General features: G+C 39.3%; 2 protein-coding genes across 5 annotated transcripts in view; one reads left to right on the top strand and one right to left on the bottom strand.

Moving 5' to 3' along the window:
- Fer (FER tyrosine kinase) overlaps nt 1-27085 on the bottom strand; it is a 346826-nt gene that overhangs the window by 269173 nt on the left and 50568 nt on the right. For all 4 annotated transcript variants that reach the window (XM_052750228.1, XM_052750229.1, XM_052750231.1 and 1 more), the window contains exons 3-7: nt 20136-20309; nt 16408-16507; nt 4072-4255; nt 2399-2536; nt 1715-1834 (exon numbers count right to left, since the gene is read on the bottom strand). In XM_052750228.1, coding sequence (XP_052606188.1) covers nt 1715-1834; nt 2399-2536; nt 4072-4255; nt 16408-16507; nt 20136-20309 — 716 coding nt within the window. The remainder of the gene's footprint in view (nt 1-1714; nt 1835-2398; nt 2537-4071; nt 4256-16407; nt 16508-20135; nt 20310-27085) is intronic.
- LOC128117828 (28S ribosomal protein S33, mitochondrial-like) lies at nt 21269-22257 on the top strand. Its single transcript, XM_052750234.1, has one exon. It carries the CDS (start codon nt 21269-21271, stop codon nt 21593-21595), a length of 327 nt encoding a protein of 108 aa, XP_052606194.1. The 3' UTR covers nt 21596-22257.

A 27085-nucleotide genomic window follows, 5' to 3' on the forward strand; every position in this document is an offset into this window, starting at 1 on the left:
CCATCACTCTGATGCAGGGGACACCATGGCTTCAACTCCCCCATCACTCTGATGCAGGGGACACCATGGCTTCAACTCCCCCATCACTCTGACGCAGGGGACACCAAGCCTTCAACTCCCCCATCACTCTGATGCAGGGGACACCAAGCCTTCAACTCCCCCATCACTCTGATGCAGGGGACACCAAGCCTTCAACTCCCCCATCACTCTGATGCAGGGACACCATGCCTTCAATGCTCTCATCACTCTGATGCAGGGACATCAAGCCTTCAACTCCCCCATCACTCTGATGCAGGGGACACCATGGCTTCAACTCCCCCATCACTCTGATGCAGGGGACACCATGGCTTCAACTCCCCCATCACTCTGATGCAGGGGACACCCACACACTCATTTCCTTCAACAGTAGTCAGTCCTCTATGATTATCAAGGCTCTATTATGAACTTGTGTTTGGTGGAAGAGCATGTGTTAGTTTCCTGAATTCTATACAGCCAGCTTTAACTATTTCAGCTCCCTTCCTAAGGACTAATCCTATAATCCTCCCCAATAGATTATCTGTACAACTGTAGTATTCTGAATAAGAGATAAATTATATTCACGAGAACTTTTGTCTGAGTCATTAGAGGGAAATTTTAACAAATAAATTAATATACTATGTCCAATACTGACAAGAAATGAATATTTACTACCTTTAAATCCAACACAAGGATAAACATATATAATGTTTAGCAATAAATGTTTCTTTCTAATCCCTGAACAAAATTATGAGATAGTTTAAATATTTAACAATATAGGGTCTTAATCATGTTTTCACAATTCACAAAGTCTTTTTAATTGCCTTAAATATTTGAAAAGTATTAAAAAACAATTAGGATCTCTCAAAACTCCCACAAAGTGTACACAAAAACAACAAGGCAAAGGAGCTGATTTAATCATTTATTATTGAATATACCTTTGCTTCAAAGAGAAAAGAATTCAATCAGGAGTAAAATCCTAGGCTAACGTGATTTCAGTGACTACCTCTCACATTTAGTGTCCATATTGCCAAAAGGGCTCTGACACTAGGTATTGAGAATAAAATACAGAATATATATAAAATTTTAAAAGAATAAAGCATCATTCTAGTATACTGGCAGCAACCAGTGGAATACTTAATGCAATATCATACAAAAATCCAGATTTTTAAAATTACTAAAATTGGTAATAAAAATGAGGAAAATTAGTATGTTGCCCAAAATATGTCATCTAGAGGTTGTGCTGGCTCACTGAGTAAAAGCGAGAACACTTGCTGTGTGGTACACATAAAGACCTGAGTTCCATCCCAAGCACCACCACAGAAAAGCCTGCATGATGGTACAACTATATTCCCAGCACTGAGAGGCAGAGACAGGTGAGTTCCAAATGCTGATGTCCAGCAAGCCGGGCTAATGAGTAAGCTTCCAGTTCAGTGAGAGACTCGAGGCAGTCAGGCAGAGAGCAATAAAGGAGTACATTCAATGTCCTGCTCTGGCCTCTGCATACGAATGCACACCACACATCACACATATACAACACACAGAACATACAAACATACACACACAAGAAATACATCATTCTAACCAAACTTACTTTTTACTACTTGCAAAACATTGAGGATTTAAAGCTGATGAAATACAATAACTATAAGGCAATATAGCACTCATTTTACACTGTTACAATTTTCTAAGTACTCACATTACTTGCAAACTGTCTGCTGTTAAATTATTCCACATGATCTCATTTGCCTGAAGGTTTTCATTTTCTTCTAATAAGGAAGTATCAAATTCGATTTCTTGTTCTTTAGCAGCTGTTGTTCTAGTAAAGTATGCCAAATAATTCTAATCAATATTAATATATGATCATAATCTATCTCAGTGCATACCAAAGGCAAAATATTTAATATTATTCTAAATTATGCTAACAAAGTAAACACAATCGTATAATTTAGAGAAAACCCTAGGCATTAAAGATCTAGTCATGTAACGTGAGTCTTGGTTTCTTCATTTATAGAATATATGTACACATTAAGTCAGTTTATCCCCATCACCATTTTTTAAAGTATAAAACAAGATGCATGCAAGGGAAAGCAATTGGTGCCTCAGAAAAATTAATACACATAGAAGCTCATAGTGTCATTTATTATGTAAATGTCAAGGAAGTACAATTTCATAGGTTAAATATGGATTTAAATAATGAAATGTCAATTGAAAGTCTTAAATATAATTTTATAGATTAGTTACCAACTTTAAGACACTCTTTTAAAAAATAAAAGATAAATTCATATAAAATAAACTGCTCTAATAAGATTATTCCTTAAGTTTGTTAAATATAAGAAACAGTATCTTCATAAAGAGCTTAAAAGGAATGAAAATGCCATACCTGTGAACATCTATGAAATTATTATATTCTGTGCTAGGGTCTATCTGTTCGACGGACATCTGAATCTCTTTATGGACATTCACTATCTCCTCTGTAACAAGGCTTGTTATCTGGCTGTATTCATCAAATATACCTTTTCTGAAAGCAAAAATAAAATTGTACATGTTAATGTTTTGGCAAAAGAAACACAGACCCAGAAAGGATTCAGAGCAATAAACATAAGAAATGCAGTATCGGTGTTTTAAGCATGGTGGATTTGTGCACCACCTTATTTCCTATACATGGAACATGAAGGGGTTATGTAACTGTGCAATAATTTAAACACACTATTACCAATTCAAGTACATATCCAAGAGGCAGGGACAGTCAGTACTAATAACTTTCTATTCTTCAATATTCTATTAGAAACACTGGATTTGGGGGCACAGGGCTTCTGACCAACCTGTTCCATTGTTTCTTTCTAGTGTAAGACACTCCTCAAATGTCCCACTCCCCTCTTAATCCTGGGGATGGATGGATATATATGAGATAGATAGATAGATAGATAGATAGAAAGATATATCTTAGTTCAACTTTGGTAGCATCTGTTTCTTCTCCTGACCTCCAATCTGCAGCAAAAATTTCATCAAGTTTATTAGCTTGTTCTAATTAAAGAGAAAGGAAAAGAATTCTGTCACACAGACCAGATCCTCGACTTTTACAGGTTGGGCTTTATAAATAATGATTATTACTGGTGTAAAGGCAAGTATGGGCAAATAAGCCTATTCTGCATATATTCAGATAAACATAAAACAGGGTTTGTTTGTTTTCTAAAATAATTACTTATGAATCAAAATTACTACTTACAAACTTCCCTTGTACATTACTTCAATTACTGTTAAGGTTTTTTGTTTGTTTGTTTGGTTGGTTGGTTGGTTGGTTGGTTGGTTGGTTGGTTGTTTGGTTGGTTGCTTGGTTGCTTGGTTGGCTGGTTGGTTTTTGAGACACAGGGTTTCACTATATAGCCCTGGCTAGACAGGAACTCACTATGTAGACCAGGCTGTCTTCAAACTCAGAGAGAGAGAGATCTGTGCCTGCCAATTTCTCTGAGTGCTGGGACTAAAAGTCTGTATGACCACATCCAACTACTTGCTTTGTTTTAATAGAAAAATAGTGTTAGGGACAAAAACTTAAATTCAATCAGGAAAAAAAAAATCCCACACACATTTTCAGTCAAAGAAAACTGAATCTAAAGATTTGCAAAATGATCATGCAGAAAATAAAGGAAGAGAAGTTCATCAAAATGGTTCATCATTTTTCTGTTCCTATATACAGGACAATGTGTATGTGCATGTAACTTACTAACTATAGCACACTATTAACTCCTTAAAAGGTAAGAAACTTGGCCCACATATACATTCACTGAACACACTATTTTTCATTTAAACACAAAGCTAACTGGAACAGCAAAGTAAATAACAAATACAATGTATAAAGGTCTATCCTTTGGGCATGCTAGGTCATGAGCACAAGTGAAAGTAACATCACAAGTAAAACACAAGAAAAAAGTTCAACAAGTCTAAGAGGCCCAGTGGTCTGGGTAATAATGCAGTTTCCAGAGCAGATGTGTAACTGGGAGAAACGCTGAATCGGATTTGGAAGGGATTTCGTGATAAACAGGAAGTGTATCTTACAGTGCTTTTATCATTTCTTCTTGCATCTTTTGCACAGAGTCCAGCAGCAGAGGAAGTGTGGTATCATAATACTGACTCTGATGGAGCTGTGCCCCCTTCAGTGCCAGTACATACTGATTATGCAGCATATGAAGCTTCATTGTAGCTTTGTCATAGCGCTCCTTGGCCTTTTCTGTTTCCTTCCCTGAAGAAAACATGAAGATAGCAAAGAGATAAGTTTGATCTTCACTGTATGCATCTAGACTGCTGTTATTTCCCACATTTAATGAGAAACCAACTCTGCTGACTGTGTACTGTGTGTAGAGTGCTATGCCAAGTACTGGTCGTCAGTACTCAGCACGGAGTTCCTGTGCAGCACATGCTTGGTCAAAGTCAGAACACACAAATACAGACATACCATCCTTCTCTTCAAAGGAGCTTACAGCATGTCGGGACAGCTGCTCACATGAGAACATGTAAGCAGGAAAGCACGCAAATGTTAAGTTTAAGGCATGTCTAAGATATCAGTAGACAAGAGTAATCTAAGGAGGCTTTGTAGAAAAAACAAACTTAAAGACGCGCATGTACAGAAAAGTGTAGCAAAGATAACAAACAATACAGCCTCCCTCATGTGACTATTACCAACAGGGCACTTCTGTGCTGGATTTCAGGGGCTCCGGGTTTCAAAGAGTCCTTGATGAAGAGCATGGCAAACTGGAATACTGAGGAAGACTTGGAAAGAAGAAGCAATGTTGCAGAGGTAGGTTGAGAGAAAGTAAAGTTCAAGAAAATGAAGAATGAGCTCTTCAGAGGTAGGACAATTCAGACTTGCCAATCAATCAGACAGATAATGTCATGAATCAAAAACCTTTCGAGGTTCTTTATAATAGAAATCATTTAAAAATATTCATACATTGTCAAAATAAGTACATGAATATATCAATTAATACAATTTTAAGCAAGTCATAGATTTTTGGTACAAACTGAGTAAATATGACTTTTACCAATTTAGACTAAAGAACATTTTTAAATATTTATTAATTTCTTCCCTTCTTTGAAGGAAGTTCCACAAGTGAAATTCTACCCCCAGAGAGAGACCTTACATTATTTTTTTAAGTTTTATTTGTGTGTATGTGTGTGTGTGTGACTGCCATGTTTGGGGAATGCCTCATGGAGGTCGGAGAAGGACATCAGATCCCCTGAAGGTGGTGGTGAGCCGCCTGCTATGGGTGCTGGGAATGGAGCCCTGGCCTCCAGAAGAGCAGTAAGTACCCTTGTACTAACCACTGAGCCATCTCTGAAGCCTTGGATTGAGAATTTGTGCTGCCAATCTGCTTAGGCTCTCGGTAACTACCTGCTATTATCATCTGTTTGAGAATCGCTCTAGTTCCAGTGACAAAAGCAAAGAAAGGGTGACATTTTTTGCAGAGATTTAGACACCATCCCCTACAACTATTCCCAGGAATAGAAAAACAAAGTGAGAAATGCAACTCCCTTGCATTTCTCACACCACCTCTAACTATGAGGCAGAGGGACATAAAACGAAAGAATGTCAGGGCCAAAGGACGGGCAGAAGAAGCACTGTGAAATGCTGCCTCCTAGACACAACATGGCTGTCCGCACAGGAACCCACAGCAGCTATGGTTTCCTACACAAGATCAAGACAAGTTAAACATCCAGTGTGGATGGGGTGGCAGTCCTAAGGCCCCACCCATAGTTGAAGACCCTTTGGCAGCTGACAGCTCCTGTGGGAAGGAGTCGCTTTTTCTTGGGCATGTGACCACTAATACCTTGTCCATGCCCCAGTGGTTAATCCCACATCTATGTGTATAAGGGCATCAGAATATAAGGACATCACGCTGTACTCAGCGGGTTGTGTTCTCAAAGAAAAAGAAAAATAGGAAAGACATGAAAATGGGGTAGAAATGTGTTGGTGGACCTAGGGCGAGCTGAATGTGATGGAGAGTAGATATGATTCATGATACTTCACATACATGTATTCATTATTCAAAGAGTATATTAAATATCTAAATATCTACTAAAAATATAAAAATAAAAAGGAAATCACCCTTCCTGTAAACTAGTATGTCTCTATGACCCCCATATCTGGAATTCCCCAAATATCAGACCCACCATGGACCTCTTCTAAGAAGATGAACAGAATTATTTTACAAAAGAAGTCCTACTCCACTAATAGCTAGTTCTGACACAGAAGAATTTTAATAACTGTATAAATTATTTTATAAAATGTTACCCCTGGTGCTATATCTCTCTGAGTCGGGGGGAGGAGGGGGTTGGAGGACCAGAAAAAAGCAATTCAGTTCTGACAGAAATTAAACTACAAAGAATAGGACTTTGATATTATTTGACTATAATAGGGTATGACATTTTCTGTCATGAATTGGTACAATAATCATACAGGTTAGTAATGGTATAATTTAATATGAAAGAACTCTTATTACTATCTGGTAGCCTTTGTTTTTTTGTTTTTGGTTTTTTAATTACATCCTACTCGAAATTCAGATTTGAAGAATATTTATCAAAATCCAATGAACATTTTACCTCAGTTATACTAAATCCTCAATAGTATGTCCTTGGAATAATTTTATTACTTAGTAATGAAGTCATTTCAATATTAATTATAAATGATTTTTAACATCCCAATGAATATATTCTTCCACGGAACAATGTATAATTTTTCTAAGAATAACATATATACAGCATTTCTACCCATGAATATCATTATCACCATCTTTCCTGCAGAACTACAGTTCATTGGAAGTCCTAGGGTCAATCAACCGACACATCTTATGACTACTTGTTCCTCCCACCCACAGGAGTAAACTCCTGTAGGAAGCTGACGTCCAAACCCAGACCTACACCGCCCGGTCTTGAGTAGAAGCTAAGTGGCATTCCACCTGAGTGAGACAGAACGTATAACTGGCCTACTGCTACCCTTCCTGTGACCACTTCAAATTTGTGTTCGTTTTCTCTTTTGTTTCAATTCACTGTTTTTAAAAGCTAGTTTGTTATTTGAAATTAAACAACTTAATTCTGACAACACAATTCACAAGACCATGCACAATTATCTAGAAATAGTTCAAGTCAAAAAGATCCTGTCCACAGTCTACATGTTCATAAGAAAACAAAACAGTTTCCGATTAAGAGTAGCTGACAATTGTGGTATAATCTGATGCTTTTTTTTTTTTTACTTTAAAAATCCTGATGACTGAACTCAACTAATTCCACATTTAATGTCCCCCTTTTTGAACTATTTGTATGTTTTTTTTTTTTCACTTTAACCGTAGAATTCCTTACTCATTCTTATTTTTTTTTCTAACTTCAAAAGTCATCTCTCCACACATACATTTTCATTGGGACATTTAAACCGCCCATCTGTTTCCTATTTTCACAGATTTTAAACTGCACACTACCCATCTGCCTTTGTATCGGGTGTAGAATGACACAGTAAGTTTACCACACTCAACTCACTACGGTGTTCATAATACAAAAGAGCAGCAACCTTAATCTCACAGCCGCTGCTTCTTTCTGAAATAGGTGGACTGTGTGATCAACAACCTAAATAGGAACATTCTAGCCAAAGTCTATTTACCAACTGCTTACTGACAGTCACGAAGAAAACTCAAAACAATGCCTTTGAAAACATCCAGTAAATAATCCATTACATTAAAATAGGAATTCTTCAATAACACCTTGAGGTCTAGAACTAGATGTGAAGTTATAGTTTAGAAGGGTTTGGGGGAGAAAGTGCACTACCACTCCCCACACATCTACCTTTGGCTGTAAAGCAAGCTTGTGGCAAATACTCTACCATCAGTCTATCTACTGTGCCCTCCCTTGAGAGTTTTGAAGACCTGCTTCACTGTCATAATTTGGAAAAGAACTCTACAGCACTTCTATAGATTTGTTTTACAAATAAATACTACAGTCACATGGAGGCTATATAAATAAACCCCAAAATATCAAAAATATATACAACAAAAGATGGACACAAGAAGGGGTAATAAGATTTATGTGACATGGAAGCAGAAGGAGGGTTATTAGGGGAAATGGACAGGAAAAGAGAGACAGAGGAGATGAACAGGAAAAGAGAGACAGAGGAGATGGAGGACAGGAAGAGGGAGACAGAGGAGATGGAGGACAGGAAGAGGGAGACAGAGGAGATGGAGGACAGGAAGAGGGAGACAGAGGGGATGGAGGACAGGAAGAGGGAGACAGAGGGGATGGAGGACAGGAAGAGGGAGACAGAGGAGATGGAGGACAGGAAGAGGGAGACAGAGGGGATGGAGGACAGGAAGAGGGAGACAGAGGAGATGGAGGACAGGAAGAGGGAGACAGAGGGGATGGAGGACAGGAAGAGGGAGACAGAGGAGATGGACAAGAAGAGGGAGACAGAGGAGATGGAGGACAGGAAGAGGGAGACAGAGGAGATGGAGGACAGGAAGAGGGAGACAGAGGGGATGGAGGACAGGAAGACGGAGACAGAGGAGATGGAGGACAGGAAGAGGGAGACAGAGGAGATGGAGGACAGGAAGAGGGAGACAGAGGGGATGGAGGACAGGAAGAGGGAGACAGAGGGGATGGAGGACAGGAAGAGGGAGACAGAGGAGATGGAGGACAGGAAGAGGGAGACAGAGGAGGTGGGGCCGAGTGGGAAGCGAGAGTAAGAACAAAGTACTGTAACAAATGCACATGAAAATGTCACAGTGAAGCCCATTATTTTCATGCTAACTAGAAGTGAATGAAATAAAGAAAAAATTAAAAACTGTTAATCTTTCACTTAACAAAATTATGGTTTAAAAAGAAACACCACCTAATGCAATTCTAGCTATGTATCTATATGGTTCTGAGTAACTTGGATCACTGGTATACTTTCTAATATACCTTAAAATTAATCACATATAAGATTCCGGGTAATCTGAAGCACACAGGGTGAACAAATTGCTTTTCCCAGATCTCTGTTGCTGTCTGTGTTTCCTTAAGCTGATGAGAGGCGCTGAGGCGACACATGGAGTTATTCTGTGTGTCAATTAACAGCGAGGAAAACATCCAATTTTTCCTCCTCCACATAATGAAATTCACAGAGAGATTGAATTCTAATTCTTTCACCACTACTTGTTGATAAATCTGTCTAATGTTTTGTAATAACAGAGTGTGTATACAACATGTCATGCCATAAACAGTATTATGAAGCTAGAAAAACTCAATTATGTAAGGCTGACATTTACAAGAGACAAGCTAGACTACTCATTAAGCTCATCTAGAAAGTCAAGCATCACTACTATAAACTTCTGAAGTGATTACCATTTCTTGAATCATGGTACAAAGTCCCTGATGATAAGTAAGAAGTGATTACTTTCCCAAACAAAGCAACTATTTGCTACTTTATCTACTTTGATTGGAGTAATTATAAGCATTTTATCATCTTATATTGAAAATGGCTGTGCTGTCCCCCAACCCCGGATGGCACTGCTCAGCATTTGAGTTAAAGAAGAGAGTCATATACCTCTCCCTTATCTAAGTGCTAACTGGACCTTGAATGGCCCGAGGGTCCATATGCTAAAGACTTGGTCCTCAGTGTGTCCTGACTAAGACAGTGGTACCTGCCCCTGTAGCATCCAGTCTTTTAGTCTTTCTCTCCTTCTGGACTCATAACCTGAGAGGTTCGTTCTAACACAAACCACCCAAAGCAATGGGGATACCTGGCATTGGGCAGAGACCTCTAGGACCATGAGCTCAATAAACTTTTTCTCTTTGTAGTTATTACAATTGCCATAAAGATTATGGTGGCATATGCTTTTTTCCCCTCAGTAAAGTTATGATTTTATTTCCCTTTGTAATCACCTAGTAGAGAAAACCTTGCCATGTTAATATGGTGTCACACATCCAATTTTTACCCCCTTGTTTTCACATCTGCCTCTCGGCTAGACCTATTATTAATAATCTTCTTCACATCACTGTGTAACATGCTATCTACTGTTCCTGTGCTCAAGGCTGTAATGTGTTTTATGGAGAAACACTCACATTGGATAAGCTTTGTTTAATCACAAGTTATAGTACTACTGTTTGTAATAATGAAAAATACACACTAAACAAGGTGTCACGCAAACACACATAATAAAGATATATATTTACAGGTTATGGGAAATGTGATCTTGCTTGTATGAATTAAACCTTTTCCTCCCCTAAGAGCAACAATTCATTCAACAGCCCAATGTTTTCAATGACTTTAAAGAATATAACTACCATAAATAGCGAGAGTGAATTGTCAGGGCCAAAGAGATGGTTCAACAGTGAAGAGCATTTGCTGCTCTCCGGAGGACCTGAATTTGTTTTCCAGCACTCACAACTACCTGGAACTCCAGTTCCAGAGGATCTGATGCTCTCTTCTGATCTCAGAGAACTACTGAATATGGCATACACACACACACACACACACACACACACATAAAATTAATATTTATTTTTTCAATTAAAAAAAATAAATTGTCCAGATTTGACCACTCTTATCACTCTTCATTCCATCTAGAGACAGTCCAGGATGACCCCTGACTGGATTGCAGCATCCTTACTCCCATGCTTTCTGCATCCCCTCAGACTGGTCCCCATAAGTCTACCAGAACTATCTCGTTAATAAGCTGGTTCTCATCACTTCTCTGCTCAAAGTCCTCCACCAGCATCGCCCCTCACTTAGAGGAAAAGCCGGTGTTTAGCTGTAACGACCTGAAATAACTCACACCTCTTATGCCGCCTGCTCCTCTCTCATCGATCCATACCTTTCCTCAGCAGTCAACGCAACTGGATGCACAGGTTATTCCCTCTACCCAGAGTGCTCTGTCTAGAACAACACTCGATCAACTCCCTTTACCTCTTACTAAACGGTTACTTTTCCTAAGACTTACCTAATGATCCCCTCAACACCATATCTACCTATCTGTTTCATCTTTCCCCACCACACTAATTATCATTTAATTTTTAAAACATTTTTATCACTTTCATTTAACATGTATGAGTGTTTTCCTACATGTATATGTGTGCACTGTGTGCATGCCTGGTGCCCAGAGGCCAGAAGAGGGTGTCAGGTCTCCTGAAAGTGGAGTTAACAGACAGTTGTAAGCGGTTATGTGGGTGCTGGAAACAGAACCCGGCTCCTCTATTGGAGGGAGCAGCAAGTTCTCCTCATCACTGAGACATTTCTCCAGCCCCTTTTAGCATGTTTCAGATACCTCTAATTACCTGTCTTCTGCTTGAAAATCTAAGTCTCACGAGGATAGGTAATTCACATTATACAATCTCTCTGCTTAAAAATCCAGTACCTAGTAAATAGGAAGAAAGAAGAAATAGTTCTACTGTGTGCATACACTAATTTGTACGTATGGTATATGCAGGTGTGCATGTGTGTGTTCTCATGTGAACTTGTGTGTGCACATGTGTGTGCGTACATGTGTGTGTGCACGTGTGTATGTGTGTGTGGAAGTCAAAGGAGACAGCTGCTGTTCCCCTTTATTATTCTCCATCGTCTTCTTTTGAAACAGGGTCTCTCATTACACCTGGAGCTCACTGTTCTCAGGTAGCCTGGTTGACCAGCAAGCCTCAGCAAGGCTCCTGCCTCTGCCCACCAGTGTTAGGTTATAAAAGTCAGTAGCAGATGTTGGGATCTGAACTTAGATTCTTAATTTCTTATGTCTGGAGCCATATCTCTAGACCAAAGAGGTTGTTTTTAATGTGTGAATTCAAAAGTTCTTTTTAAAAATTAAATGTAAACCTAAATGGATTTTTTTTACTTTTTGGTTTGTTTTGTTTTGTTTTTTGAGACAGGATTTCTCTGTGTAGTTTTGGTGCCTGTCCTGGATCTCGCTCTGTAGACCAGGCTGGCCTCAAACTCACAGAGATCTGCCTGGCTCTGCCTCCCGAGTGCTGGGATTAAAGGCATGTGCCACTGCCACCCGGTGATTTTTTTTTCACTTTATAATTAAAGGAAGATTACAATTTGCCACTGCTGTTTAGTGTATACTGTTCAATATTAGTTTCTGATGTTCTCTCTCTAGTAACTCAAGTCCAAAAACTAACATTTCTAAAGAGCTTCACAAATATAGACAAAAATGAGCCAAAGAAAATAACTTCTTGATGTAGAATATTATTGTAAGATATGCTACATTTGTTTATGCTGTGGAACATCTGCTTTAATGATGTAAAGTTGTATTGCACTCTTTTATGTTGTATTTGCTTAACTCTGTGAAGCTGTGTTACTGTACCTGTCTAAAACACCTGATGGTCTAATAAAGAGCTGAACGGCCAATAGCTAAGCAGGAGAAAGGATAGGTGGGGCTGCCAGGAAGCGAGAATAAACAGAAGGAGAAATCTGGAGAAAAAGAAGGAGCCAGCCACCCAGCCACCCCACCAGCCACAGAGTAAGAGTGAAAGTAAAATATACAGAAGTAAGAAAAGGTGAAAGCCCAGAGGCAAAAGGTAGATGGGATAAGTTAAGAAAAGCTGGCAAGAAACAAGCCAAGCTAAGGATGGGCATTCACAATTAAGAATAGGCCTCTGTGTGTGATTTATTTCAGAGCTGGGTGGCAGGCTCCCCAAAGAGCTAAAATAGCAAAGAGATAAAAAAAAAAAAAACAGCCCACAACAACTTATTTTACTATTTTTCTCTGTGCCATTTAGACATACAAAAAACAAGGTAGGAACAAATTATTGTGTTTTCACTTTTTATAAATAACATAAAACACACAACGTTCCATTTCAGCCTCTAAGGAGACTATCTTAGCAATGACTGCATTGCTGCACAGTGAAGAGTGCCTTTACTCTCACTGACCTTGGGAGAGTCCCATCATCTTAAACTCCCTGCACTGAAAAGCTCATGCCATGACTTAGCTGCTAATGTGTCATCTACTGATGAGGAGGATTTTAAAAGCTCCCACTTTCAGGCATTAATAAAAGTGGGGATCAGGAAGTGCTAGTCTGGCTTTCCTCTGTGATGAAATTCAACTTCATAGAGGAAAGGATGCTTTTGCCTCACAGTTTTGTTCTGTGTTTAGCTTGCCTCATTGTTTGTGGCCTTGGCAAAACAGGACACCATGCAAAGGGGAATGTGTTACCTCCTGATGACAGGAGAGGAGGTGGGTGTGGGGGCCTGGGGACAGTCCCATGTACACATTCCCATGTACCAACTTCAACTAGGTCCCACTTCCTCGGTGCCTATCACCTCCCAATGGGTACTGAACTAGGAATCCATCAGTGAATTACTGCACTGATGAGGTCACAGTCCTCAGGATCCAATAACTTCCCAAAGCCCACTGAATGGCAACCAACCCTGAAGATCTGGAGGACATTTTGGATGGAACCCATAGTTTGAACTATACTGTGGTTTTTAGCAACTACCATATCTAAGATGCATTTCAGATATCAGGTGGGTCAAGGTGATATAAATTTGAATTCTAGAATATTTTCTGGAAGATTTTCATTCACCACTCAAACATGACTCTAATATATAATATTGTATCAGAATGATGGCTGTCGATTTTGTGAATTCTTTGATGAAATCAAGGAAGAGACCTTACAAAGTCTTGCTCATTTTCTTAAAGTATAGATTTATTTAAACATAAATTTAACCATCTGTCTCAAGGCTGGACTCATTCCAAACTGATTTTCATGATTAAAGTATTCTAAAGAAATAACTCAAAGATCTAATCAATTTTAATTGGCTATAAAATATCACAGCACTATTCATAATGCATGAAGAGGCAATTTAAGAAAATCTACTTTCCAATTACAGAAAAATTTCCTTTTGAATGAGATCTGAAGCTATTGCCTACAGTTCCAGCAATAAGACCCTCTTACTCGGTCTGCATAGGATAAGGGATGATCGTGGACATGCCAACCCCTCAGCATTCTTTTTTATCCCTCAGAGAGAATGGATAATTAGGAAGAGGGGCTGTCTCCCCAATCCTATAATAAAAGACAGTGATGAGATCCTTCCAGCCTTTCTAACGTGGTGGTACTGGGCTTGTGTGACAAAATTCTGCATCCTTTCCTTGACAAGTATGGGACATAAGCAGAAGCATTCATGCTTACACTCATTCAGAGAAGGCTTCGTGAACACTAGCATGAATATTGTGAGGCTTGGGAGACATAAAACTCTGGAGTAATTCTAGCCACACAGTCAATTAGGTAGGCTGCAACTGAATACATAATTAGTAAGCAATTTGTTTAAACATCTTTTCTCATTCTTCAATATATCCTCAAGTAAAGTATAAAACTTCCAACAAAACCATATTTAAGTTCACTTTATTTAATACCATCTGTTTCAATATGGTGTTACTTAAATTTTGTGAAATTAGCATTCATGACATTTATTCTTAAAACTACTTTTTAGGGGCTGGAGAGATGGCTCAGGGGTTAAAAGATTTTTGTTGCTCTTTCAAAGGAACTCAGGTTGGGTTCCCAACACACACACACTGTGGCTCACAACCACCCCAACCCCAGTCACACGAAATCTGGGGCCCTCTTCTGAACCCTGTGAGTACCAGACACGCAGAAGGTACGCATACCTATACACAGGCAAAACACTCATATACATAATATAAAATCTTCTTTTTTTTTTTTTTTTTTTGGCTTTTCAAGACAGGGTTTCTCTGTGTAACAGTCTAGGCTGTCCTGGAACTCACTTTGTAGAACAGGCTGGCCTTGAACTCATTGAGATCCTACCTCTGCCTCCCAAGTGCTCGGATTAAAGGCACGCACCACCACTGCCTGGCTATAATATAAAATTTTAAAACCCCTTTTTAATTAGTTTTTTAAGGGTGCTACATCTAGAACTGTAAGTGCCTAAACATAAGAATATAGGTGAAACTGATGTATATTTCCATAGCATGAACATAAGGGGAAAACAGAGGGTTCAAAATACTTGAGAACAAATAGACAGCTCTCACTACAAACAGGAGAAGAGAAGCGCTAACCCTCTAACAGTTAGGGTAAAGTGCTTTCGTCTCCCATTTTCACTAATCAAGTTTTACTAACTCTTGATCTTCATTGGAAGGAGCAATACTAACCAGACTACGGACACTGAAATCACAGGGTCCTGGTTTCAACTAGTCTCCCATCATGAACTTAAACTGTGTAAACATGTGTCCAGGAGAGTTTTCCAGGGTTTAGGGGTACAGCTCGAGGAGTGGTAAAGCGCCTATCCTAGGTTCTATCTCCAGCACAAAGGGAGAAAGAAGGAAAAGAGAAAGATGGAGAAAAAGAGAGGGAGGGACAGAGAGAGAGATGGAGGGACAGATGGACAGAGGGTGGGAGTAATGAAGGAGGGTGATGGAGAGATGAAGAGAGGGAGGGAGGGAGGGAGGGAGGGAGGGAGGGAGGGAGGCAATTAAAGGCATTGTCTTCAGACATTCTCATTGCCTTGCTACTATAGTGTTCCGCCAGACTCAAAAAGAATCACCTGTGAGCAAATTTCTATAAGGTGAGCAAGCTTTAAGTACAAAAGCTGTTTAAAACACCGCAACACTGATTTTGTGGTTAAACAAAAATAATCGACATCATTAAAGCAGATGTTAAAGACTAGTGATGAACTGCTTTTCCTTACCAGTCACTCTCACAGCCATGAAAGCCACGTATACTCTTCATATATACGTGACTCTCATGTATACCTGAACTAAGGTGCAGTCAGTCACATCACCGCAGGCTCACACGGATGTTTATTATGGAATTAACAAATTGGAGAGGCCCAGCTAAGGATAAAGCAGTCAACTTTACAAAGGTAACTATGCAGACAGATTGAAAAATAAAGTGGTGCTGGGACAAGAGAGATGGCTAAACATTCAAAAGAACGCTTTTTGAGTCCCTAAAGCATTCTTTACAGTAACAAAGAAATCATGATGACGTATATGAAACATGAGAAAAAAAAAACCCTCCAAATTGATAAGGATATGCCGATCTCAAAATAGTTACAGTGTGTGGAAATACATAAAGATAAAATGTGAACATGGATCTCGTTTCTCTATAAAGAGCTACTGAAATTGAGTAAGAAACAAAATAAGAAGTGGTGGGAATGGGATGGGGAGGAAGAGTGAGGAACAGACATGAAAGGGAGGTAAAGGAAAGGAGGGAGAGATGAGTTCTCTGCTAGTGAGAACTAACCAGAATCCCTCTGAATCTCTAAAACACAAAGTGAATCCGGAGCAGTCCAACAGCCAGTCTCTTTTGATATACTTAGAGATTTAGAATGTAAATTGCTCTAAATTAGACAATTCTACTCTTACAAAGACATCTATGAGCGGACCAGAATAGAAACCATCACAGTACACACTTTTTCTAATGCTGTCATACCTTTGGCTAGGGCTTCTTTATATTTCTCTTTGGCAGAATTCATTTCTTTTATTAACTGTCGATAGCTGGATTTTAATTTCTCCAATTCTGTCTTTGTGACCTGTCAAAGAAACAAGAAAAAGTAAAAAAAATTAAAAATTTTTTCAGTGTTACATTTAAATTGGTCAACAGTTTACATTCTAAGGCATTAGTTGATTTATATTTCATGACCCATAGGTGACAACTAATCTTTACCAAAAAAATAAATAAGACAATAAACTAAAAATCAGCTTTAAAATCCATGACAAATCCAATATGATATAAAAATACATGAACTTCTTTTCAAAGACAAATCAAGAATAACACAACACTAAGAGACACATTCTTAGAGCACACCCCCGATCCTCTGGCTCTTACAATCGTTCCTCCCCATCTTCCGCAATGAACCTTGAGCCTTAGGTTTAGGAATGCTCTGTGGAAATGAGCTGGACGCCCGGACCCCGTTAGCTGGCTTTCATACAGGAAGGTGCTGTGCAAGCAGTTGAGAGGGAAAAGTTCCTGAGGGTGTTAAGCCAGCTGTGGACCTTCCATGCCTCAGTACTGACCACCAGGCAAATATCTCCACTGCTGTGCTAGTAACATGACTGTTATGGAGAAAACCCACTCCATTCTTACGGGACCTGAGACCTTCTCCAAAGGAGAGAGTTCATGCCTCGGACTACAGACCTGGTCAAAGGCGACTCGGCCAGAAAGGTCACAGACTCTAGGAGTGAGCTCTTATACAAATATGTGTGTTTACACCCAAGGACCAATGCTGCCCTAAGTATTCGTCAGGGAAGCTTTTTTTTTTTTTTTTTTGCAGTAGATGGTAGTGAAAGCACAGACTCAAGGTGGAGAAGTGACTGTTGAGTGCTCAGCCCTCTAAGGAACATCTCCATTACACTCTCCAAGGTTTAGGGAACATCTTAGAAGACAGTATAGAAAAAAAAATGTGGGAGCCAGATGACAGGAAGAAGGGGCATAAAAGACTGTCTTCTAGGCCAGACACGGCCATTGCACACACAACTCCCAGCAGCTGTTACTTGCACAGGGCCTACACAAGGCTGGACCCGTCAACATTCAGTCATGGATGGAGGGAAGGCTCTTGGAGCCCAGCTCCTCCCAGGACAGCTACTAGAAGTTGACAGATGCTGGGAAATAGGAAGTCATTGTCTTCAGTGGTATGGCCAAGGGTAACCCATCCTCTACCTCCACGCCCATGTTGGTGCCCAGATTAAATTCACACTCAGTGGTGCACAAGGAAAAGGGAACTGAGAGTGGGAGGTGGACTTCCTGGGAAGGGAGGAGAGCTGAGGTGTTGAGTGGGACCAGACTATATTATACACAAGCATGAAAGTCTCAAAAACTACATTAAAAAAAAAACCTGCAAAAAAAGGGCACCAGCAATTTTCAAGGAAATGTCAGAATCCTTTTAAAAGAAATCACGCTCAACAATGCTCTTGATGACATTTTGTGAATAAACAAAAACAAAAATTCAACAACTAAGAGGTAAATATAAATGAATTCCAATCACTATCCTCTGTTTAATTTTTGAGGCTGTTCAAGAACTGATTCATTATTTTGAGAACTAATAAACTGATTCAAAAAAATTATTTATTTGGATTTTCCTATACATACTGAATTTTAGGGTATCCAAATAGTTGCAAAAACATTCTTCTTTTTTTCTTTGAGACAGGGTTTCTCTGTGGTAGCCCTGGCTGCCCTGGAATTCACTCTGCAGACCAGGCTGGCCTCCAACTCACAGAGATCCGCCTGCCTCTGCCTCCAAAGTGCTAGGATTAAAGGTGTGCGCCACCATACCCCCTCCCCTCCAAAAATATTCTACTTGACTGAAAATTTTTGTTCAATTGCATTAGGAAATAAAAAATGCAAAAGCCTTTCCATTGAAGAAACACCAATAAAATAACAGCCCCTGGGATTGAAAGCATGAGGACCTGAGTTCAGATCCCAGCACCCATGTAAAAGCCAGGCACGGCATCATGTGACTGTAACTCCAGACCTGGGAGGAGGGGCAGAGACAAAAGGATGCCAGAAGTACACGGGACAACTAGTGTGTCTGAAATGGCAAGCCCCGGGCTCGTTGGGAAACCCTGTCTCAAAAGTCAAGGTGGAGAATGACTGAGACAACCGCTATCTATCTCTAGCCTACCCAAAACACACACACACACACACACACACACACACACACACACACACACACACACACACACGCGCGCGCACACACTTGCTCTAAGTACGAAACATCAATCAGTGGTTTCTAAAGCCACTAGACAGAAGTGGGAAATCTGACAGATGATGACGGTAACTGTGGAACTGATTAGTAAAGTTTAATATCATAAAAAGAAAAACAAGCTTTATGTACGCCCTGATATGAAACAACAGGAAATCTACACAACACTTACAATCTATAACTTCAAATTTATAGGAAAATAAGATGAAAGGATTGGTTTTCTAAGGTGCTTATCAAAACTTCATAATTGAGAGGACATGATGGTACACATCTTTATTCCCAGCACTTGGGGCAGAGGCAGGCAGAGCTCTGTGAGTTCAAGGCCAGCCTGGTCTACGGAGGGAGTTCCAAGCCTGCTAAGGTTACACAGTGAGACTCTATCTCAAACAAACAAAAACGAAAGAAAGAAAAATTCAAAATTGAAGGAATTCAATTACACATAGCAGATTATCTAGTTCCTTTAGTTAGTAAATGGTATTTTTCAAAAATAAACAGGAACACCAACCAGGGGACCAAAAGGCAATTATTCAAACACAACTCATGTTTCAGGTCAGAGACTGACTGAAATAAACCCATAGAAACCACTTAACCTGCAAGTATCTGAACACTGGATATTTAGTAACATTAACTGTCATTTTTAAGCGGATTAATCAAAATGTTCTTATTTTCAAAAAGAATCCTTTTATTACCAACATACACTAAAACATTTTTGGACAAAATAATATTTGGGGCTTCCTTTAAATGACCCAATACTGGGAGAAAGCGTGAGACTACATTAAAAAAAAAAAAAGGGTGACTGTGGGTGATGGCTAGAGGGGCCACATTGTTCTTCTGTCCTGATAGTCAGAGCTCTGCAATAAAGTATTAAGAAATTACCCAGAAGAGACAAACTCTGAATGCAAAGAAACTCAGGAGTACACTAAATTATCACTAATACAAGGAAATATATATATATATTTCATTTTTATATAGGCCAAGTGCTGTTTCTTTTTATTTTTTAAAGTTTATTTTATTTCACGTGTGTGATTTGCTCCCATGTCTGTGTACCATGTGCTTGCAGTGCTCATAGAGGCCAGAAGAGGGCATCAGATCCCCTGGGACTGGAGTTACTGACGGTTATGAGCTGCCCTGTGGGTGCTGGGAATTGAACCTGGGTCCTCTGGAAGAGAAGTAGCCAGTGGTTTAACCGCTGAACCATCTCTCCAGCCCTAAAAACTATTTCAGTAAACAAAAAACACATATTCCAATCTCTAAGGCACAGCTTAATGGTCGGTATGTTTTCTCTTTGTTGGGAGTGAAATGAGAGCTTATAATCAGTAATATTCTGTACACGATAAAGTATTACTACAGACACCAAACAGGTCTTGTCAGGAAATGACAATTGTAAGGTCAAACGGGACAAAATACTAACATAGATTTTAAAACCGACTCAAGAGATCGTAAGTGCAGCCAGACACACCTTGATCATCTCTGCCTCTATCTGCTGGTGGATGCTCACATAGCTCTTCTTCACCTGCTGTTTGTCCTTGATCATCATGGTGAGCCTGTGCAAGGGCCCCGAGTTCAGGTCCTCCGCATGCGTCTTCATTATCCTACTAAGCTGCTCTGTCTGCTGAATCATCAGTAGCCAAGACTTAAAACAAATAGGAATAATAAAGAAAATTAGCAACTGTATTAGAAGTTTCCACTTAACTGCGATGTAAATGTTCAAAAGTTATAAATGTTTAGTTTTATAACAATCTTTACATTATAAATAGCAGATTTCTGCAAAACTGTACAATGACCTATGGATGACTGGTATCTCCAGCATCTTCAGGTACAAATGCTTCAGATGTCAATGAGAGTCTATGCAGAACACTGCAATGTACATGGAGCATGGTATGTGGCCTATGACCCCATCATGTTTGCTGTCACATCTGAAAATATGGCAGCTAACCTGCTCGGGACACCACAACATAATTTAAATCTCAGGTATTGCTTCTTTTAAGATCTAAATGTAACAAGCTGAGCATGTTAGCTCCTGTCTCTAATCTCAGCACTCAGAGGGCGAGGCATGCCAACTGTCACAGGTTTGAGGCCAGCATGAACTACAGAGTGAGTTCCAGACCAGCTTGGACTATAGTGTGGGATCCTGTCTCAAAACTTAAAAAAAAAAAAAAAAAAAAAAAAAAAAAAGATGTAATCAAGTCATTAACATCCCTTTTACTTGATTAATAAACATTTAAAGCATTAAAATCCATACATCTAATCTTTCTGTCTCTATGAATTTGTATACTCTATATATTTTATATATTTCATGTAATACAATTCTACAGTATTTGTTCTTTTTTTTTTTTTTTTAGGTTTTTTTTTAGGTTTTTTGAGACAGGGTTTCTCTGTGTAGCTTTGCGCCTTTCCTGGATCTCGCGCTGTAGACCAGGATGGCCTCAAACTTACAGAGATCCGCCTGCCTCTGCCTCCCAAGTGCTAGGATTAAAGGCGTGTGCCACCACCGCCCGGCTCTTTTTTTTTTTTCTTTTTAAATGTAAAAACATTTTATGGGCGCTCAAGCAAGGTCAGACGCAGGAAATCTTGTTCCTTACTGCTTAAGACATGGCTTCACTTTCAGAATATGCACTGCGTGTGTCTTGTGTGAGTGCCTGGATCTTTGGTGAAGTGGCCAGGCCTACTGATTCAAAGTTCATGAAAGTAGTGAATATGTTCAGTAAACAGCCCTTGGCCAAAAAGAAAGAGACTTATGACTGGTATCCAAATCACAACAAGTATTTTGCGCTCACGGGCACACTCCGTTTCCTTGGCCTTTACAGAGATGAGCATCAGGATTTTAAGGATGAGAAAAGACATCTAAAGAAGCTCCGTGGAAAGGGATGTATCTCATTAACTTTTCACATATTAGTGGAAAGTGACCTTCCTCAGTAGAGATCAACCCATGTTTGCATGCACTTCAGTTAAGCGGTGACTGGCTTCTTGAAGATACTCTAATTCTTCAAAATTACATTTACATTGGTTTTGTAATCTGAAGTTCACCAACTTCTCTAATGGAATGAATAAACTGCTGTTTAACAATTTGTTTAAAAAAAACATTTTATGTACAACTGCAGGAGAAATAATACACAGATAGCTTGAACATAAGAACAGGTTATAATTTAAAAGTCCAGGGTTATTTTAAACAGTAAAATATTTTCTCTGTAGAAAATAGTATAAATGATAACATTTCCCAATAAGCCCTTTTAAGCCAAACAATAGCTGAATTATACATATAAATATTGATTAGTTTCTGGGATACAGAAGAAACCTATCTTCATCTGTTCAGAGAGCTATGTTTTACTTAAGTTGTGTAAGTGAGATTCCTATTCATCTTCCCCTTCATTGTTTGATTTACGGTAGACATTTTTCTATAGGATAATCCATAATCTAAAAAGATTTTAGCCTCCCCTCCTGAAAGTACGGCCAGCATTTTCTTTCATCAGCTTGATACAGTACAAATTCTTATCCTAATAGTGACATTATCTCAAGATGGAGAAGAAAGGAATATAGAGCAATGATTTACTAAGTACAGAATCTCTGTTTTGTGTGATGGAAAAGCCCCACAAATGGACAGTAGTATCAGAACATAATATCATGAATGTAATAAATCAATACAATTAATGTAATTAATGAATATCATAAATACAATTATTGAATGAATACTGTGAATGTAATTAATGAATACCACAAATGTAATTAATAGCATGAGTATAATTAATGAAATATGAGTGTAATTAAAAAAATAAAATTTAAAAAAAAGAAAAAAAATCCATACAACAACAAAACATAAATATTGTCTAAAATATAAATAGAAATAATAACTTGTATGATTGTCTTTTTATCTGGTATTTTCATCCTACAAATATATTGAAAAAAAAGTCATATGGCATACATAGACTATTAAAGCAACAGTAAATAAACAAACGAAGCAGAAGTCCACGTTCTTGGCCTGCCTCCTGAAAGCAAATATTCTCTAAAGCTCTGTAAACTTTTTTTTTAATTATTTTTGTGAGTCTACTAGGAGCGCTGGCAGCCTAGGGGAGAAGCCACCTTGGAAGCCACATTAAAGACCACACAACTAGGTCAGGTTGCCCTCCTTGCCCATGAAGGCATATCCTGTGCTGCCCAATACCCCACTGCACTGCCACCTCACACGGCCCTCAACACCTCCTAATCCCCACTGCACTGCCACCTCACACGGCCCTCAACACCTCCTAATCCCCACGGCACTGCCACCTCACACGACCCTCAACACCTCCTAATCCCCACGGCACTGCCACCTCACACGGCCCTCAACACCTCCTAATCCCCACGGCACTGCCACCTCACACGACCCTCAACACCTCCTAATCTGGCCTACGCCACCATCTTCTACAGGTACCCTGCATCTTCCAAATCTTGTATCTGCAAAATTTCTGCCCTAAATGAGGAGAAAACTCCTCATAAACTCCTAATGGAACTTTGCATTTATTTCCTACTTTTAACAAAAATCTGGCTGTATCCCACACCATGGCCAAAAACTCGACATTACTAATAACTTCTTCCTACAAAAGGGAAAAAAAGTTCCTGCTTCTTTAAACTGAAGCTCAGCTGCCTGCCAAGACTCCATCCGTCAGATCGCCAGATTCATCTCGTGTCTACCACCAATCCCCCTACTTCTCCCCATTCCACTGCATTCCTGTCATTGGAGCTGGAGTTACTGGTGGGGGTGAGCTACCTGAAGTGGACGCTGTTAGTCAAGCATGGGCCCTTGGAAGAGCAGTACATGAGCTTACCTGTTAGGCCATCTCCTTCCCCCTTTAAATTTTTTAAAAATATTTTTACGTATGTGTATTTATGCATATGTGCACGAGTGCAACTTCAACTTTATGAATTAGAAAACCTTGGTGCTAAAACTTTCCGAATCTTCAACATAAGATAAAAAGTTCACTAAACCACTATACCATTAAGAAAGTGAGGCATGGTCCATTGGAATTCCCAAGAGTAGAAGACAGACCTGAGAGTCTGTGTAGAATACACACACACACACACACACACACACACATATTAACATGCACACATAATTTGTTTAATATGATAAAATGGGGGGGTGTAAAAATCTTTTTTTTTAAGTCTAGCCTGGAAGAAATGGATAGGTGTGTCTTCAACTGATAAAATAACAAACATATATCTGAGCAGCACGCAGTGCAAATGAACTGCTAACCCAAAAGAACAGCTCAGAGTGTGAAGAGAACAAAGGTTTGGGAGCTACATTACTTGAATCAGGTAGGAAACCAACATTTTAGAAAAGGAAGGAGATGGAAAGGTTAAGACATGGTTCATAAAGAAGCAAAACATGAACTACATTCTGACATGACCAGCGTCAGGGACTCAGGCTCAGGGGACAGTAATGGGTCAACACAAGCAAAGCACATGAGGTTCCCACGTGCCAATGTCCTAACGAAGCCATCGGTGGTACCATGAGTCCATGCTAATTTTTACATGGCCCACGCTCCACATGCACATCTTTCATGAAGCTCAGCAGCAAGCACAGCATCAGCTTCTGTTTAAGGTGATGTTGGGATGGCGATCGTTTGGCGCTTTTGCTGAGAGTGCTACACTCCTATAGATGTGTGTCCTATATTCAGATAACCGTATAGAATTATTATCCTCCTGGTAATGTAAAGTGTTATACATACTAATCTGTGCTTTCTGAACCATTTTAAATGTAAATACATCCCTCTTGACCGTGGTATATAATCCTCTTAATGTGCTATTTAATTCAACTTGCTGGTATTACGTTGTGGAGTTTTACAGCTGTGTTCATTTACCATCAAGGTAATACTTTCCTTGTAGAATGAATTTGAATGTGTTTCTTCCTCTAATTTTTTTTTAACATGTGAAAGAAACTGACGCTAACTTTTCTGTGAAATTTTGTGCAATGTAATAGTGGAAGCCATGAGACCCTAGGTTTCACCTTCTTGAAAGGTGTTTGATCTTTGAATACGTTTTTCTGCTTGCTATTGTTACATTCAGAAATTTTTCTTTGTAACTCAATCTTGATAGGTTGTATATATATTATTCTACACATATGGCATTCAAGTTGTGTTGTTTTACACAGACTCTCAGATCTGTCTTCTAACCTTGAGAATTCTACTGGGCTCTGCCTCATTCTTTCAATGTTATATTGGTTTTATGAACTTGTTATTTTATGCTGAAATTTTGGAAACTTACCACCGAAGTTTTCAGATTCATAAAAGTTGAAGTTATACTGATGCATATACACAAATATACATAATTTAAAATAATTTTTTTTTTTTTTTTTTGGTTTTTCAAGACAGGGTTTCTCTGTGTAGCTTTGCGCCTTTCCTGGAACTCACTTGGTAGTCCAGGCTGGCCTCGAACTCACAGAGATCCACCTGGCTCTGCCTCCCGAGTGCTGGGATTAAAGGCGTGAGCCACCACCGCCCGGCTAAAATAATTTTTAAAAATTTAAAGGGGGTGCTGGAGAGATGGCACAACAGTTAAGAACATGTACTGCTCTTCCAGGAGTCCCAAGTTCAAGTACCAGAACCCACATCAGGTAGCTTACAACCACCAGTAACTCCAGCTCCAGGGGGATCCAATAGCCCTGGCCTCTGTAGGTACAGGCATTTATGTGCACAGACCAAAACACAGAGCCCCCCCCACACACACACACACACAATTAAAAATAACTTAAATGCTTTTATATAAAAAGCTTGAAGTTATTAAATAGTAAAGTATTTTGCACCCTGTACTTCACTGGAAGCACTGTGTTGATAACTGGTTTGTGACAACTGTGTACTCTGGTTATTAAGTTCTAAACTTCCTCTCTATAACTCAGGGTTAGTCAAGAAAATACAATCTACATTATGCAGTTGAAAAGACAGGGATTAATTTGGGGGAAATGTTCAAGTTTTGGAAGGCCAAAAGTAGACTGGAGGACCCAGGGAGCTAATGAGGAACGGGAGAAGGAGAGGAGGGAGGGAGAGAGAGACAGAGGGAAGGAAATACCCGAGTGCCATCAGTCACTCTTCACGTTAGCTTCAGGATCTGATGATCAAGGAAGAACAAATAACAGGAACACTATCTTAGGATGGACAACAGTGAGTCGGGGGTGAGGAAAACATCTGACAGGGAAGGGGAAGGAGGAAGAGGAGTGGAGGCAGGGGTCATGTGGTGGTTTGAATGGAATTGGCCCCCAGAAGCAAGCTCATAGGGAGTGGCACTGTTAGGAGGTGTGGCCATGTTAGAGGAAGTGTGTCACTGTGGGAGTGGGCTTTGAGGTCTCCTATGCTCAAGCGACGCCTAGTTTCAGTTCACTTCCTGTTGTCTGTGGATCAAGATGTAGAACTCTCAGCTCCTTCTCCAGCACCAGATCTACCTGCGTGCCGCCATGTCACACCATGATGATAATGGACTAAACCTCTGGAACTGTAAGCCAGCCCAATTAAATGCTTTTCTTTATAAGAGTTACCATGGTCATGGTGTCTCTTCACAGCAATAGAAACCCTAAGACAAAAGAGGGAAGGAGAGGGAAAGTGAAGAAAAGAAAAGAAGAAAGTTGTATCAAATGAATTCTGTTTTCTTCTCTCAAGTCCTGTGCAGCACAAAAACAGAAAAAGAAGAAGAAAAATGATGGTCTCCATTACATCTTTCTAATTTCACTCCTTTCAAAACCAGCCTCTGTTGTCCAAATCTCAGCCCCTCAAACTGTGGATCATGGCCCCATATAGAGTACTGTAACTGACTGTGGGGTCTGTGCATGTGCATGCACACGCGCACACGCACACACCAGCTACTTTGTAGCATATTACATCCAAGTGAGGAAGTCCTTCTAGGTAAAGATCTGTGTCATTCTTGACACGACATCTTTGTTACAAAGCTACAGAGATGAAAATAAAAGAGACTTCTCACTATAATTTTGTTTTTAACTAACTAAACATAATGGTAATCCTTTACAATCCCGATGAAAAGAGGAATTAAGAAACAAAACATCTTAGCTAACCAATCCAAATCCAACACTGAATAATTCAGAACAAGACCAAGTTAACACGGAGATACTGATAGCACACACTTTCCTGTGCCCCCGGAAAACAAAATACTAATCTGAGATTTTTTTGACATTATAACATTATTCAGAGTATGTAATAATATGGTTAAAAATACTCACATAGTACTACTTTTATCTGAAATCTGTGATTTTAAATATTTTTTGTAGTTTTCTTATTCTGTTGTTTTGTAGTCAAAAACAGGATTTACCTAAAAATAAATGCTCCACTTTTAAGTCACAGCTTAAAAAATGATTTAGAATATTTTCCTTTTTCCCAACTATCAAAAAGAAGTTAGTTGCATGTACTAAATACAACCCCCAGCTGTGTA

The sequence above is a fragment of the Peromyscus californicus genome, unplaced genomic scaffold, assembly GCF_007827085.1.
Source record: "Peromyscus californicus insignis strain IS unplaced genomic scaffold, ASM782708v3 Scaffold_21__1_contigs__length_65335640, whole genome shotgun sequence".
Classification (NCBI taxonomy): domain Eukaryota; kingdom Metazoa; phylum Chordata; class Mammalia; order Rodentia; family Cricetidae; genus Peromyscus; species Peromyscus californicus.